A 16,694-nucleotide genomic window follows, 5' to 3' on the forward strand; every position below is an offset into this window, starting at 1 on the left:
GTAATCTGGTATCGTTGGGATTCAATTTTGCTGTGATAGGAGCTTCGATGTATTTAATTTGATTCGATTTATCATCAGCTGATCATTCAATGATAATAATTTAAAAAAAAGATAGATAACACATCAACGGAAGACTCTTGTGTTCTTTGTATAGTTAATACTCAATACTGTATAAACAGCATCATTGTGTATAATCAGTTACTTGGGGCGGAGTCTGACAGCTGTGATATGATTTTATTGGTAATTTCGAGAACGCGAAATCATTGGTTATAGACCCAAGACTTTAATCGATCATTCTGCTTTATTTTTTCCTTCCACTCGCTAACAGGGTACCAAGCTACCACCAACGATGGCATACCAATGATTGCAGGTAAAGTCTGCACATTGCAGGCACTATTTTTGCCAGGAAGATATGTGAATGATATTTAAAGTCTCAAATTGTTGTCCCAATGACCCAATGATGCAATATGTCCAACAGCTTTAAGCAGTTTTGCAACGTCTGTGGGTTAAATCGTAAGAAGTGCATGATTGCCAAATGGTAACGCGAATAGTATCAATTACGAATGATAGCATGGAAATGTCAGGATTACGAAATGACCCAGTGATATTATAGACATTATATGAACAGTGCCATGATTGCGATAATCAAGTATGTAATTACCCATGTGTGTGAATATCAAATGGTACAACTATTGTCGCCTACATACTGATAGGGAAAGCTGACGTCGAAGCAGAAGCAATAATATTTGCAATAATATTTGTGTTATATTGTGTTATAAATTAGAGAATATTATTCCCAAGATTTTTACCTATATATCTGTGTTAGTCTTTCTTTCGCTACGTAGGATGCAACATCCGAGGTTAGGTCACATATTCACAAATTAAATATGGTCCAGGAATTATGCAAATTGTGATTATATACGTTAACATACATGTGACATATCGCGCACGTCAAAAACGACAAAAATAGTAATTTAATAATGACCGTACATAATGAGCAAGGTACACTTTCTTGCTCTTGTTTTCATTTAGTCCTTAGACTAAAGCTAACCTATATCTATGAACGTGATTTAAAGTACCTATTTTGATCTGGGCCATGGCAGTGCAATATGACCCAGCTGTCCTTTAAGATTCATCTCGTCGGCACAGTTTGCCAATAACGGTAGTAATAATGATGGTGATGATAATGGTAGTAGTGATGGCAGTAATGATAATGATAATAATCATCATCATTATAATAATAATAATAATAATAATAATAATAATAATAATAATAATGATAATGATAACAAAGGCAATGATACTAACAACGATGCTTATAATAAATCTCTTATTCACTCCGTGATCGCCGCTCCACCACCTCGCCGTCGAAGACGAGTTCCTGCTCGTGACCGACTACAACCTGCGAGGCGTCTTCGCCTCCAACTTCCGCGACTTCGACTTCGTGCGGCTCCCGCTGCCTGACGTGGGCAACATACTGTGCTCCACCTTCGACACGGTCCATCGCCTCGTGTTCTGGACACAAAGGGGCACGCCGTCGGGAAGTATCCACCGAGCGCATCCCGATGGCTCGGATCCCGTAACCATCGCCTCCTCGGGCCTCGATTGTAAGAAGATCAGTCTCTATTATCTTTTTAGAGCGTCAAAGACAAAAAGTCGGTTGCATTATGTAGGCAATGTACTACCAATAGAATGTGTCATTTCTTGTAATAGCTTTGTGTACATGGCAAACGCCTCAGTGGATGCCATCCACAATTATGAGAAATCATCAATACGTGTACAGGTTATGCTTGCATTATGTGTGTTTGCATTTTCTTATCTATTTATTCATGTATATTCGTTCATTCCTTCAATTATTCACTAATTTATGTAGAAAAAAATGTATATGATTCTTCAGTTATTAACATACATCATGATTATTATGAAGTGAAGGTCTTTTTTATCAAAGAGCAAAATGTTGCTGTTTAGAAAATCGGTAGGCCTACTATAAACAAACAACAACAACAACAACAACAAAACAGATGAAGTCAAATTATAACAACTTAGTGTTTACTGGGTTTAAAACTGGATTCATGTTTTTAGAGCGGATTTTTTTTTTCACTTTTAATTTATCTGCACTTTTTGTCATATACAATGTTAGCAGAAATCGACTAAACAACACACTCGCTATCCAATGAAATATGTGCCTTTAATTCCTGTAGTCCTAAAGCACAAATTTTGGATGACTGAAATATTCCTCTTGGATTTACGGATATATCATGTCACTGCTTTGAATTGTTTACGCTGTAGTAATTCTTTTTCTTGATTACAGAACTAGATTACAAGTAATTGCATAAGAATATCGTGTGAGATCTCTTCATAATACTTCAAGCTTATTGATTCCAAGAAAAGTCAGATAATCATTTAACAGTAACCAACTCCTAAGCGTAATAACGTTCGAATGTTGAGATTGAAGAAGAAAAAAAATATAGTACGTCGTATTGGTACGGTCATGACGAGAGCTATACAGTGCGCATCAAAAAAAAAAAATAGGTAATCCAACTTTGAAGGGATATTGTTTCATAATTGTCGACTATGGAATGCACAATGTTGGTTGTGAGCAAAGGGGAACTTTTCCTCTTTCCATTAGTACTTTATTATGCTGACAAATGTCATGCATGACTGAGCACATGAACTTTAAGACCATAATGACATATTGCACTTTTTCAAAGTTTGAGTGTTATCATGAAGGAACAATGAATGTCTCATTGAATGGATGAGATCTGTCAATGAAAGTGGCCAAATTTGGATTATCCTTTTTTTTTGTTACGCACTGTATTCTTTACGAAGTTGTTATGATTGAGTAGAGGGCGTTTTTGTCAACCGTTGCTAGGGCCGTTTGGGGTGGCAGTGGACCCTGAGAAGAAACTGGTCTACTGGTCCGACACGGCCACGGACAAGCTGGAGCGAGCCAACTACGACGGATCGAACAGAATCGTCCTCTTGCGTCAGCCAAGGAAGCATCCGTTTGGACTTGTGCTGGACTTTGAGAGACGGTGAGGGCGTTTATATAGTATAGTCAGAGCAAGGCCTTGAGTATATAGTTGGATGTACATTGAGAGTGGGATGCTCTTATTTCGGCTTAAACAGAGCTAAACTTCAAAATGGTTAAAAGATCGCTTATGGTCGTATCAAAAATTGTTCCGATTTGAATGTCTGCTTGGTCAGCATTTATATATTTATTTCATTTATTTATTTATTTCAATATTCTTTTAGCAGGGTAGCCCTTTCAGTTGGTTAACTGTTCTACCAAGGGGCCCTGCTCACATTATGTACAGATAAAAATGTCATGAACATCAAAGCAAAGTACAAACAATGAAATAACGTATAGGTAATTTCTACTACAATTCAACCACTACACCAAAACAAGTATACAAACAAACTCAAACATTAATAAAATTACAGCTTAATAACAGCTTGATAGGGCAATCAGAAAAGTATTGTCACTTCACCTACCCCCCTTATAATTGTTATCATACAATATCATCAAATTTCGAACTTCATTATCATTTCTTCATACCAGAAAAAAAAAACAACTTAGTGAACTTAATGATATATAACACAAAATAACATATTGTAATGTGACAATGAATTATACATAATTATTGAGAGGTACTGATGAGAAATATTGTGGAGAACCTAGTGATCTATATTTAAATGTCTGGATTTTACATAGATATCAGTGGGAGAACCGTAATTCTTCCATTTGAGGAACGAGATTGTCTCAAAAGGATGACATGAATCGAAATGTAAGCGAGTGTTTTCATGGTCAGAAATTTGTGATTATCATACCCATATAGTTCACAAAATATAAGAACGAAAGATTTACGAATTACGACTGTTGATTATCACATATTTATCAAACCTGATAGACATCGATGTCGCATAAGTCGAAGTGTGAACATGAATTTATATACCTCGTGATTCATAAGATGGACTATTTGTGTCATAGATCATTATAAGTCATAATCAATTTCTTTTCCTTTGCTTCAGAACAGGTCAGATATTAATATTGTAATCACGAATGTATGATCATGGACACAGTCCAATACTAGTAAGGAGTATCATTAGTCAAGGCCCTTTGGTTTATACTTCACTCTTTTTTTCCAAATACGTGTAATTGTTGATTACGGAATCAAGACTCCGGATGAAGGACAGTGTGTCAGGAAAATACGCCCGTCTTGTACTAGCGTTTAAACTCGTTCGAGTTCTGAAATGTTCTCTCCGATTTTGCACGGTATCCACGCAGATCCACGATGTTCCCGGTGATTATTGAGCCGTGGCCGAACAGAGGGGGCGCACCGGTTGCACCTTTATTTTTATTTTTTTTTGTTAAAACAAAAGTAATAAAGAGAAAAATTGGGGCGTGCACTCCTTTTATTTTGTAAAGACCCCCCCCCCTCCTTTTTTTTTCCAAGGAATTCCTGGATCCACCCCTGACGTTTGACTTCAATTACGACTGGCGACCATATTTGTAACCTTCGGAATCCAGGCGCAAGAGTATAACTTGAATTCCTTGCAGTCAGAAACCAGTGATGTTCGTGACAGATCAATGTCCTTGATTCAAACACAATAATCATTGATGGTTAATGTCATGATATAAGAGTAAGGTGCCAAAATATAGGATATCATTACAGTACTAGTATACTGTGAGATAGGGTCACCTAATGCTCGATATACAAAAGAAAAGGGATATGACTTGTGTCGACTCCAGTTTTGCCGCCACATCTATGGCATAAAATCAAACCTATTTCATCACTCCCTCCCTCTTTCTCTCTCTCTCTTTCTTTTTTTTTTCTCTCCCTCTCCACCTACCTACATACCTAACAATAATAATGCATACATACATACGCACACACACACACACACATATGCATATAAACAAACATACATACATACATACATACATTCCTATTCTGAATCTTTAGGATGATGTACTGGGCTGATGAGCAGCACATTAGAAAAATGAGCATGGATGACACTACGAGACAGCCTGAAATTCTGGTTCGTCGAACAGATGGCCGAATACGTGGTCTGACCATGAATGAAGACGGTAAGTTGAGTAGTATACTGCATGAACTGCCTTTAAAAGGGAATTCTTGACCAGCTGAAAGTTAATTAACCTAATCAGAAGGAGTAACATTTTTAAGTGAAAATTTGAGCAAAATGTGATAAAAATTCAGGAAGTTATGACATTGTGCAGTTTCGCTAATTGTTTTAGAAAACAATACTCTCAAACAGTCAATATGAACATGCAAATTAGTGAGTTGATGATGTCACTGACTCACAACTTGACGTTTAATTTGTACACAAAATTTCCTGTATTTTTCTGTTTGTTTGCTTGTTTGTTTTTTGTCAGACGCAATTATGCCCTAGTGTCTAAGCCTAATGTATCTAACTTATCATTTATGAAGTTATTCAGCAAGGAATAATATTATTTTTTGATTTCCATTGCAGAAAAAATATTGTCAATTTTTTTAGATGATCGATAGAAAATTGTGAAGTGATGACATAATATACTCACTTTGCATATTAATATCAACAGACCTTACGGTTCGAGAACTATTTTTACAAAGTTAGCGAGACTTCACAATTTCATAACTTCCATTCCACTCAACCCAAGAACTTTCCCAATGTTTCTACCTCCGCTTTGGAAGGGGTTAATAGAAGGGAGTTCCATGGAAGGGCGGCTGAGGCATGACCCTTAGGCCTACGCCTAGGATGGATCACCCCCACCCTATCATTAAAGAATGGCATGTTAAGATACAAAAATATTATTAAAGATATATCTATTATATGAAAGTAAAGATATTCTGCGGACCCTGTGGAATGTATGAAATGAAAATTCCCTGAGAAGTTAAATAATGTCCCTGAATACTGTTTTCGGGAGGTTACTTTCTTGGACTGGGTATAAGGGTGCACGTGAGTTACTAACCGGAGTAATGCGACGTTTCTCTGTGCTTTCAGGTAGCCGACTGTACTGGGGTCACGCCGTACGGGACCAAGTGGAATCCGTAAGTCTTCCGTCGGGCGAAGATCGCCAACTCCTCCTCACAATGGACAAACTGGTTGGTATGACGGTGTATAAGCATGACGTCATCATCACCAATTACGTGGAGAATAAGCTCATCTTTTTGAACGAGAAGACACTGACACATCGATCCGTCGGCGTAGGGATATTCGACGAGCCGTATGACACGAAGGCCATTTTCACGAGGCACGGTAAAGTGGTTTGGTTTACGTTGTTTTCTTTTGTTTACTTCAGTTTTGTTTTGTTTTGTTATACAAATGATGCACAGGATAGAGTGCGTTAGTGTAGGCGTAGTGCACTCGAGGGTATTTACAATTGTGAAACATGCACGAGGCGAAGCCGAGTGCATGTTGCACTACATTGTAAATACCCGAGAGTGAGCTACGCCTACACTAACGCCACGAAATAATCCTGTGCATCATTTGTTTTATAAAATGGGTCGAAAATTCGAAAACTAACATCATTTTTCAGCGTTTTTCACGTACCTTTGTGGGTCAAGACGTCCGAAGATGTTCGTCCCAAACTTTTACGCACGTCTCACTCGCGGAAGTCCCGCACATACAGTATAAGTATAATGGGGGGTTGGGTTTCCGGACACCCGCATGAAAACTTACTTATTTTACATAGAATATGCACCCTTTACCTTGCCGACTTGATATAGACTCCTCATATAGGCCTACTAGACAACATGCTCTTCAAAGTGACTCCATGTACGCGTCCGGTCCCATAACGCTTGGTCTACTGTACTGTACAAAGTGTACGTATAGTACAGTACAGTATACGTACGTACGCCACATATGTTATGCACAAGGGAAGACAGGCCGGCCGGCCGGCAGCCCGAACTAGAAGTTGTTTACAGGATTGACAGCGCGTACGCGTATGCATGCAATTCATCAAAGGAGCCGCCGCGCGCACAGACGATCGGCAATCTACCATAGGATTACTGGCAGTGCAGTTGTACTGAAGTAAAGGAAGGAGGTGTGTCTCATTTCAGCGCTTCCTATTGGCTACATTCTTGAACCCATTTTATAATTTATCATAATGCCTGTTATTGTGTAGTTGAAGTTTTCGATGTCGGCGGGCTCCCGAAAAAAAAACAAAAAAACCACGCAATCCAGTTTTTTGCAAAAGTAACATGAAGTTACGACAATATGTGTGTTCCTCTGTTGTATAAAATGACTTAAAACAATATAGGCATCCCTTCCTTATTGGAGCTCGATGCTGGGCCTACAGATGTGTTATGAATGGATACCATGGTATGTTAACAGACCAGCTTCCTAAGATATTTAGCTTTCATGGTATACACGCTAAAACCTTTATAATATACCTTTCCTGGCAACCCAAAAGTTTGTCCGAGACTTGCCCGTCAAAGCAACAATTAATGTTGTTGGTTATTGTTCCACATGCTTATGATTCACAAAGAAAGACAGTAGGCCTATGTAAGAACAAAAGCAGGCAAACGAGATTCGTTGATTAATTGTTCCATGCAGAAACAATAAATGAAATAGAGAACTGCACAAAAACACCTCGGAGAACCCTTCTGTGGATCGGGTCGAAGCATGCGCAGACTGGTAGACTCTTTTTACAGCCTCCCTGATAGTTCTAGTTCTATCTATCTCCTAATAATCATTCTCAGACCCGACGAACTGGAGCTGCAGCTTTGACGATCGCGGTTACGACCTGTGCGGCTGGAGTCAATCCTACCACGATAACTTTGACTGGACGAGGTTGTCGTTACTCCAGGATGAAGTGTGGACAAACAGATCTGCACCAGGCAAGGCAACTGACTGGCAAGAAAACTTGAGAGAGGGCGCTGTCCAGTTCATTACATAATAAAAATTACAACACTCTTGATGATGATGTTTATAATGCAAGTGCAATGTTAGTAAAAATTACAATAGTTATCGATAATGATCAAATCGATTATAGTAATGATAATGATGATAAATTTGAATTCATTTTGCTTCACTTTTGTTCCACATGCTGATTCACAAAGATAGACAGTATGTCAGAACAAAAGCCGACAAACAAGATTCGCTGATTAATTGTTCCAAGCAGAAACAATGAATGAAATGAAATAGAGAACAACGACTAAAACACCTCAAAGAATTGTTATAAAATCCATAAATGTTTGGAGGGGCTTTATGAGGCTGATTCCAAACTACACTTGTATAAGAATAATATACCGCCCATTCAGTAAAAGAAAGGCTCTATAGTTCTATTAGTGTTTGTACCGCTCCTTCTGTTAGCCTTTCCAATAGTATTTACAGCGTTACCAGGTGCCCACATCAGTGCTGGAAACCTAGCATGTATTAGCAGTCTGCATGAAAATCAGCTCCCAGTCAACAGCAACAACAAAATTCATGCGTTTGTCTCATGCATTTTCCCTGCTTTTCTGTCTCCTTTACATCCCATCCATGTTGGCAGAGCCCCAGGCGATGTTTGTTGGTAGCCAAGATCGGTCCGTCGGAGAAAAGACAGAGCTGATCAGCCCGTTTACCTACGTCCAAGGCGTCGCCCGCCTCCAGTTCGAATACCTACTCTTCAGTAGCTCTCCGTTGGCGACCCTGCAATTGAGCTTCCATCAAAGCTCTGGAAACTCCTCAGTTCTCTGGTCGGGGATCGGCAGCGAGGAATATGCTTGGCGAGAAGCGGTCGTCGACGTACACGGACCGATGGAAGGACATTTCCATTTCAGTGGGGTCGTCGGGTTACCGGAGACAGAGATCATGGGTGTGGACACCGTGCGTTTCATCTCCGTCAGTCAACAGCCAAGTGGTAAGAGCGGTGTACTCTATAGCTCCCTTTCTACACACTCGTCATCATACCAACTAATAAGAAGTATGAGATAAGCAACAAAGATTAGTGCTAGCGTTTATATGACGGTTCAGTGGATGTTGCGACGAACAGGTTTAAAGGGATGTTGTTAACAAAAAAGTTAATGTGTGAACCGAGGACACGTCAAATTTTTGAGCATAGTACAATTGTATGTTAAAAGAGAGAAATGCGTCTTTTTAGAAGGGTATTTCAGAGGTCTAGATTTAAAGATTTTGTTAAGAAACGAGAAAAGACAGGTATTCGGATTGCTTCGTTAGAGAATCCATAAAAGAGGAATTTAGACTGCAGCATCTCCGTCCCTCATCAAAGTGAAAAAGATATCTCATCAAGGAATCATCATCGGATTATCCGAAGGAAGAGAACATTCGGACTATCCGAACTTACCAGACAGTGAGATGATAGGTGCTCTTTACCACGACACAGAGTCAAGCTCAAATACCAAGTGGGTTTCGAATCTCTCTAGGATTATTCGTTTCGTAAGTAACTACTTTATCTAACTTTATTAGTATGATAGGAGTGTCACTTGCGTATACACTATTCTTACGCCCGGGAAATCGTCTCGAGAGCATCGATGTTATCTTCAATATCCAATTCAATGTGTCATCCGATATCAAACTGTGTATGTATATATATATATATATATATATATATATATATGATAGTCGCTGGGGCGACAAGACCTCGAATCTACAAAATGTCAAATGATCAGGAGAGCAAAAAATAAAAAATAAAAAAACACAAACAAACAAACAAACAGCAAAAAACATGGCATCCAAAGCACTTTACCAAATTGGATAGCATTTCCTTTGACATGCCGCGGTGGCTTCATTTTGGGGGTCAGACAGCTATAATTTCGATAAGACATTACCTAACTGATTATCTGACCAGTAATAAAAAAAGTTATTTTCACCGAAATTTGAGATACAAGGTTTCGTCAGCCCAGCAACGCCACCCCGGCCCGCCGTTACCGTGATCATTCTATGGACCTAAAAATATATTATGTGAATCCGGTGTCAGATCTCACATTCAGCAGAGACAATGATGGCAAACACGCAAATTTGTAAACTTTGTGTAATTATATTGTTTTGTAATGAATTGTGTCGTGTTACCTGTAGATACAGTCTCTCCTGTCGTCAGACTAACATGTGATGGCAGCATGACGGTGCTCCTGGAGAAACGCACCTACGGAGTGTCGTCCCCGAACCAAATACGATTCGTCAATTCCAGTTGCTATGGTTACGACTACGACAACGACTTCTTCGCCATCTCGACAGCTTTCGACTCGTGTAGGACAACCCGGAAGGTAGAAATCAACAGCAGTGGCAAACGCCATTTCATTTTTTGGCAAACTGTTCGTGACAAACTGAAGGTCTCGCAATTCGATTCAGAGTATAGGTTTTTCTTCCGTTTTCGTCATCATTTCATTCAATCGAAATGTGCGAATGCTCGTTTCAAGTTTGAAACATTGTCATTCAGTTCCATATTTTGTCACCTGTTTTTGTCGATCGCAATTCAAATTTGTCGGTCACAGGAGCTGAGTACGAGACAGCAACGTTAGTTTAGCCCATTGGCATTCATTTTCGTCAAAGCTTTACTCAAATCGTCTCCTAGATATACAGTATGCTGTTATTATTGATTGAAATCGAAAAGTTCCTTATTGTGTTTTCATCACATTTTCGTCCTTTTAATCATTTAAATTTTCCGTTCTCACTTAATCCCGTTCTCACTTATCCACACCTATTCACTCGACCGACACACAGAAATGGTTAAAGAGCTGGTTTACCCACCATAAAGGTCCATATAACACTTGACGAATTTGAATGACAAAGCGATGAATTTGTTTGAAACAATGACGATTTCGATCCCAGCATTAGAGATGTATTTCAGTGTCAGTTGACTGATGGCTAGTAACTGATCAGTGGGAATCAGTGGGAATGCTGTGTAATGATTGCTCCAATCCTAGTGGGATTCATTTAAGAGTACATTATATATCTATTGTTGTGTGAAAATTATTTTCTTCAGAATGGTCTCATATTCACGTAATGTGCAGATCAATGCTTCAAGGTTAGCATGCCTGTACAGTGACGGGGCGATCGTTAACGGGCCCGTTAACGATCGCCCCGTCACTATAGTTGACGAAATAATACCCAGTAAACTCCTCTGGACGAAATTGATTTGAATGTTGGCATGAAATACAAACCCTCTCTCTCTTTCTCCATGCTGCCTCCAGGAAGACGGCGAACATTTCTACTTCTCCAATGTCATCGAGGGTCTAGTCTCCTCCGTGCCCGAAGTAACGGTGAACTGCACAGTGAGCCGCCGGAGCTACGTGCACACGTCGTTTCGTATCCACTCCACCGTGAGTGTGGTGTCCGAGGCTGCGGGTAACTTTACCATCTCCCTCAGTCGATATGATGGGTCGTCCTTCTCTGCCGCCCTCAACGAATCGAGTGATGCACCTCAGGTGAGTTCCGATCCTTCTAAGAAAGAGGCTCACGATCAGAACTGCTAGAAATGTTGTTATTCTTCGAGGCGACATTCTGAGAACAACTTCAATAGGATTGGGAGGGTAAGATTCAGTTGTCAAATACAAAGTACCAGTCCAGGGGATCTAGATTCCATGGGGCTTAGAAATGCACTTGATCACATTTGTGTCAAATCACAGATCGTGTTTAAGCATCTACGGTGTCAAACTAGAAACTTGAAAATGACAATCGGAAATTTCGGAAATGACTGGATCAGGCTTCGCTTCATCATGAAATTATATCTAGAGTAACATGGATGAAAAGAACAAGAAAGCATTGATATCTTTTTGATCGATAAAACGTATACACAGTGATCTGTTAGTGACAATAAGAAATATGACATTTATCTATTGGTGTTGTTGTCTTATTCTGTTCAGATCGAAGAAGGACAAACGGTGTTTCTTGGAACCAGCATCGCTTCTGTCAACTCGCTGTCCATCGTGAACGAGCGGTGCTGGAGAACGCCCTCTGCCGACCCTGCCGACACACTAAACACGGACCTTGTTGTTGGCGGGTGGGTAAATCCATTGTTGATATCAGGATAACGTCATCATAAGAGTGTTTTCCTTGTTTCTGAATTTTGTTCACATATTTAAAAAAATGGCAGACTAAAAATTATGTGAACGACCATTCGATTGGTGCATTTTCCTTATGGTTCAAATCATTTTTGTTTCTTTTCTTTGTAAGTTTGTCCAATTCTATACTCCGTGTTCAAGTGAGATAATAGCCTTCGGTAGATAAGTGAAATCAGACGACAGGATGGTAGGAGTTTCATCATATCGGACCTATGATTAGAAAGTCATGTAATCTTCAAAATTTCCCATGTTTTCATGATGTATCGATGTGTCATGCTCATCAAATTTATCATTGTTATCTTGTTGTAACCTATAAAAACCAATAACTTTACGAGGGAAAGAGGTCGCCTTTACAAAGATTGGCAAAGTGTACACAATCCATGTACAACCAGTAAAGCAAGTAAGATATTTTTCTTAAATCATTTCCAGCTACGGGTGGTATGAGTACATTGCCAGGCTCCTTTTACCCTTTCTCTTCGTATGTGTTACGCCTATTTTTCTTGTATGATATGATTAAGGACAATTGATGACGATTAACTGAAATGGATCCATGTTGTCTCCAGGGAACCAGCGGCTGAGGATGTTTCAGTGTTCTCAACGAACACGGCAACCATACAGGGCTTCTCCTTCGAGGCGGACAAATTTGTGAATGAACTTGTAAGTGGCCAAAGGTTCGAGTCGGGGTTGATTCAATGGAAACAAATCCTACAGCCCTCTGCAACAAAACACAATCATGCGAGGATAAGCAAAAGCAAAACGTCAATCCTAAGAAGGTTATTACGTGCAATTGATATGATCAGGTCATATTCTTCTTTTTTTTCTTTCTTTCTTTCTTTTTTTTTTGGGGGGGGGGGGGGAGGGTTTGTTTGTTTGTTTATTTGTTTGTTTCTGGATCCTCATGAGATATAATTCAAAATACAAACGTTCGTGTGATTGCAAAGGACACAATATGCTTTGACAGAAAGGCCAAAAATGATGAATGGATACACTCAACATGCAGCAGGGCTACAGCTTAAAGGGACATGGACTAGTCATTTAAGAGGGCGCTGTTATATTTTAGCGTGATGATTGCTCCCATCTTCATTACGAATATCGACGATGTCAAACTAATTAACTGCCAATCAATTCCAAAAGTACATCGCTGGCTCTCATAGCGTGTGCTCTCTTTATAGTAACTTTACACTGTTTTGAACGCGTCTCACTGTACGTAGCAGCAATAACGGCCGAATCAAGAGACGAACTGAGATTGTTATCATTTCTGTCATTTTTTGACATGCATACTCATATACTCGCTGTACGTATTGCGTTTTCTTGTTTTGTTTTATTTTATTTTGTTTTGTTTTGTTTAATTTTGTTTCGTTTTGTTTTGTTTTGTTTTGTTTTGTTTTGATTTGGACGTTGGGAGAATGGCATCGGTGTGACAGTGTCGACATTATCCAGCAACGGTCTATTACATCAGCTCTTTGTGCCTTTAATCTAGGTTGGATGTGGTTACTGCTCTTTGTACAAAATGGTTTAACTTCACATATCCATCATTGTTATGTGTTTGATGACTTTTCCAGACCTACATTCACTGCAACGTTCTGGTCTGCGACCGAACAGATTCGCCGAACTCTTGTGACGTAGCGGACACCATAGTTCAGAGTTCTCGCCAAAGACGAGCTTCTCGCGGAGCACGAGAGGACTCCGCAAGAGGGCTGATCGTGTCTCGCGGGCCTTACTACTTCAACCATAGAGGGGATGATTCAAGCGCAGTTAATCCGGCGCAGGGTAAGTGATGGTGTGAGTTGCCCTTGATAGCACGAGCTGCCTCTATGCATCAAAACATACCATGCACTGAAGTGAAAGTAACATAAAGGTTTCGCAACAAACAATTTACGTCATAGTTTATATAGTTGGAAGAAGTTTACAAATTAATCTTTCCGATGTCATCCTTTCACAAAAATGATTACAGATATGATGACGGCGAGTGAAAATAAAAGTTAAGGAAACATCAGTCTTTGGGAAAAAAAGGCATATTTTCTTTTCATTTTTTCTCTTTTTTTTCTCATTACATTTTTTTTTCATATTTATCAATATCTTCGTCTTTTTCTCTTTCTCATCCGTCAGTTTCTCGCTCCTTTCTCTTGTTTCTGTTTCTTTGGTAGTTTTCTTCTAAATTTATCTTGCCTATGTACGCTACTTGTGAATTTTAGTATTGTAATCTTAATTTTACCTCTTCTTCCTTTCCTCTTTCAATTCCTTCGCCTTCTCCTCTTTCTCTTCAAATTGTTCTCTCCCCCTTTTCCTCACTTTTTTAATAATCTTTTCCTTCTTTTCTCTGACGTTCCCCTTCTTCTCCTCCTCCACCCCCACAATCCTCACCGCCCCCCCCCCCTCTTCATTGTCTATTTCCCAGGGATGTCGTTGAGCACGTCGGCTCTGGCAGCCATCGCGACCGTCATCAACGTGATGGTAGTCAGTATCCTCCTCCTAGTGATTGCCGTCATCGCCATGGCTCGGCGCCTGAAGGAACGTCGCTAAAAGGGCACGCAGGACATGAGAGTGGTTCAAGCAATATGGGAGAACCGCGACAGCAGGAGACGTTTAGGGGGAAACGAATTATGTCATCGTTGGGGAACGATGTTTCACAATGTGGTGAATAGCGGCGCCGAGGTTTTATTAAAAATATACTTTACCAACTATGGATTTTGTGTCAATCGTTTTTGCTTGCATTTCATCGTGATTTTCGACAGCTTACATGGTACATAAAGATACGGGGGAATCTTGACATAAATACGTAGAATTATTCCACATTTAGTCAAGTTAAACTAACTGTTATTAACACTTAATAACACGGAACAGGTTGAGCATATCTGCTGTAGACATTCAATATACAGTCAGATGTCTTAGGTATCGATTTTTCGTACTTTCTAAAGTTCAACTAATGATACGCAAATCAAAAAGGACAAGCTAAAACGAGCAACAGAACCAAACCTTCTGATGTATATAGAGATAAAATTGTAATTTATGCAAGTTGTATTAACGTTCAATTTCATTTTAGCTGTTCATCCCCTATAGCTAGCTTTCTAAGGAATCTCTGTACTCGTCATGCATTTTATAAAATTCAAAACATAATATGTAAGAATACTTACGAAGTTACAGGAGAGGAGGAAACATAAACAAATACACATTTTGATATGAAAAACCAACGTCATCACAGGAGAAGAAAAGTTCAGAAAAATGTTTTGAAATATGCTTTTTCTTCTTCTTTTTTTTTTTTCTTCTTCTATAATGTTACTGTCCAACACCCCTAAGTAGGAGCCAACCGGACAGCTGGTGCACTGGTGTTGGTAGAGCGGAGAGAGAAGCTTAAAAATTAGTTGCTTTGCTCTTGGCTTGGATTAAAAAAATAGAATCAAAATAATCGATTAATTTTCAATTTTGTAAGTGAAGGAAATGTCTGTGTCTTGTTACAAGCCACTGTATAAGTCTTGCTTTGAATGAAACATCGCCTCATGTGATGTCTTTCAGGCCCGTAACTAGGACTTTTATGGGGGTTCAAAATTGGAAATATTGGACCTTTCTGAGGGAGTTAAGCAACCAAGCGGGATAGGGTCTTACTCTGGGAGGGGTATATTTTCAAACGTAAAAACAATCAATTGTTCACCTTTAATAGTTCGGTTTGGCACATGTATCAGCCGTGAAGAAAAGTCTCTGATCATCTTCGTGCCTATATACTGAATTGTTCTTACACCTATGCGTATCTAGGGAAAACGGCGCCCGGGGCAAGCGCGAAAATTGCCCCCCTAATTTCTGAAAAAATGCTCAACCCCAACCCCATCCCGGTAGGGACTTTAAAAAGTCCACATGATATGCTATTTCAAGCACTTAAAAGGGGTCTTTTGAGGGTGATTTAAATGAAATTTTTTTTTTTTTTTGTATTTCAAAACATGGAATTCTTGTCATTTTTTGGTTATTAAATCTTACAATTCTAATCAAGATATAACATAGTGGCGGCCTTGAACGATTTATACCAACAAATTGAGGACTTGAAAAAATACTTTAAATTAGTACGAGCGAGTGAGCCGAAATTTGTATATTTCTGTGTAGGAAACATTGCTCTTATCTCATAGTTTGTTGTACTTGTAAATCATACAATGCTGGCACACTGTTATATCATGGTGGCTTGCCCTGTATATAAAATGACAGATCATGCGACAATTGAATCCAAAAGCTTGCTAAAACTTTCAAATCAGTGTGAGCGTTTTCTGAACATGTTCGTATATATTGTACCATTCTTCTGTCGTATTTGGAGCTTTGGGAGGTTTTAACTTTTTATTGTTCAAGCTCACCCTGCTCGCTAGCGGGGGGGGGGGGGGGGGGGTGGGTTCGTTCGAACCCCCTGAACCAACCCCATCCCCCCCCCCCACCCCCCCTAGTTACGGGCCTGGTCTTGGAAGATATGGCGAGAGTATAGCTGGTTTATCACATGTATCATCTTGGAAGAAAGGAATGCTGCAGTGTTGTTTTTGTTTTACCTTCGTTGTTTTCCCTGAGAACTTACACAGAGAAAGTAAGATAAAGTCTGAAATAATACTAGATATATTTTGTGACTTATTTTGGCATGTAATGTCGTTACTCTAGCTCCATCACTACACGACAAATATGACAAGCAATACACGCAATTTTCTTTGCACACCACAC

The 16,694-nt window shown here is 39.4% G+C and overlaps 1 protein-coding gene across 1 annotated transcript; it reads left to right on the plus strand.

Moving 5' to 3' along the window:
- Positions 1-312: 312 nt before the first annotated feature.
- Positions 313-16,359, plus strand: LOC139717310 (uncharacterized). The gene is made up of 13 exons (XM_071628801.1): positions 313-370; positions 1,374-1,607; positions 2,873-3,035; positions 4,968-5,092; positions 6,007-6,261; positions 7,707-7,844; positions 8,498-8,848; positions 10,024-10,211; positions 11,139-11,372; positions 11,811-11,947; positions 12,572-12,665; positions 13,571-13,778; positions 14,407-16,359. Exons 1-13 carry the CDS (start codon positions 361-363, stop codon positions 14,529-14,531), a joined length of 2,262 nt encoding a protein of 753 aa, XP_071484902.1. The 5' UTR covers positions 313-360; the 3' UTR covers positions 14,532-16,359.
- Positions 16,360-16,694: the final 335 nt, after the last annotated feature.

This window comes from Diadema antillarum, unplaced genomic scaffold, assembly GCF_040938485.1.
Source record: "Diadema antillarum isolate AM-2024a unplaced genomic scaffold, OU_Dant_1.0 scf00000074, whole genome shotgun sequence".
Classification (NCBI taxonomy): Eukaryota; Metazoa; Echinodermata; class Echinoidea; order Diadematoida; family Diadematidae; genus Diadema; species Diadema antillarum.

What these genes read in the sequence shown, in the direction of transcription:
- LOC139717310 (XM_071628801.1), top strand. An exon ending in GGCCATTTTCACGAGGCACG is followed by an intron (nt 6,262 to 7,706) that starts GTAAAGTGGTTT and finishes AATCATTCTCAG; the next exon opens with ACCCGACGAACTGGAGCTGC. An exon ending in AATCGAGTGATGCACCTCAG is followed by an intron (nt 11,373 to 11,810) that starts GTGAGTTCCGAT and finishes TATTCTGTTCAG; the next exon opens with ATCGAAGAAGGACAAACGGT.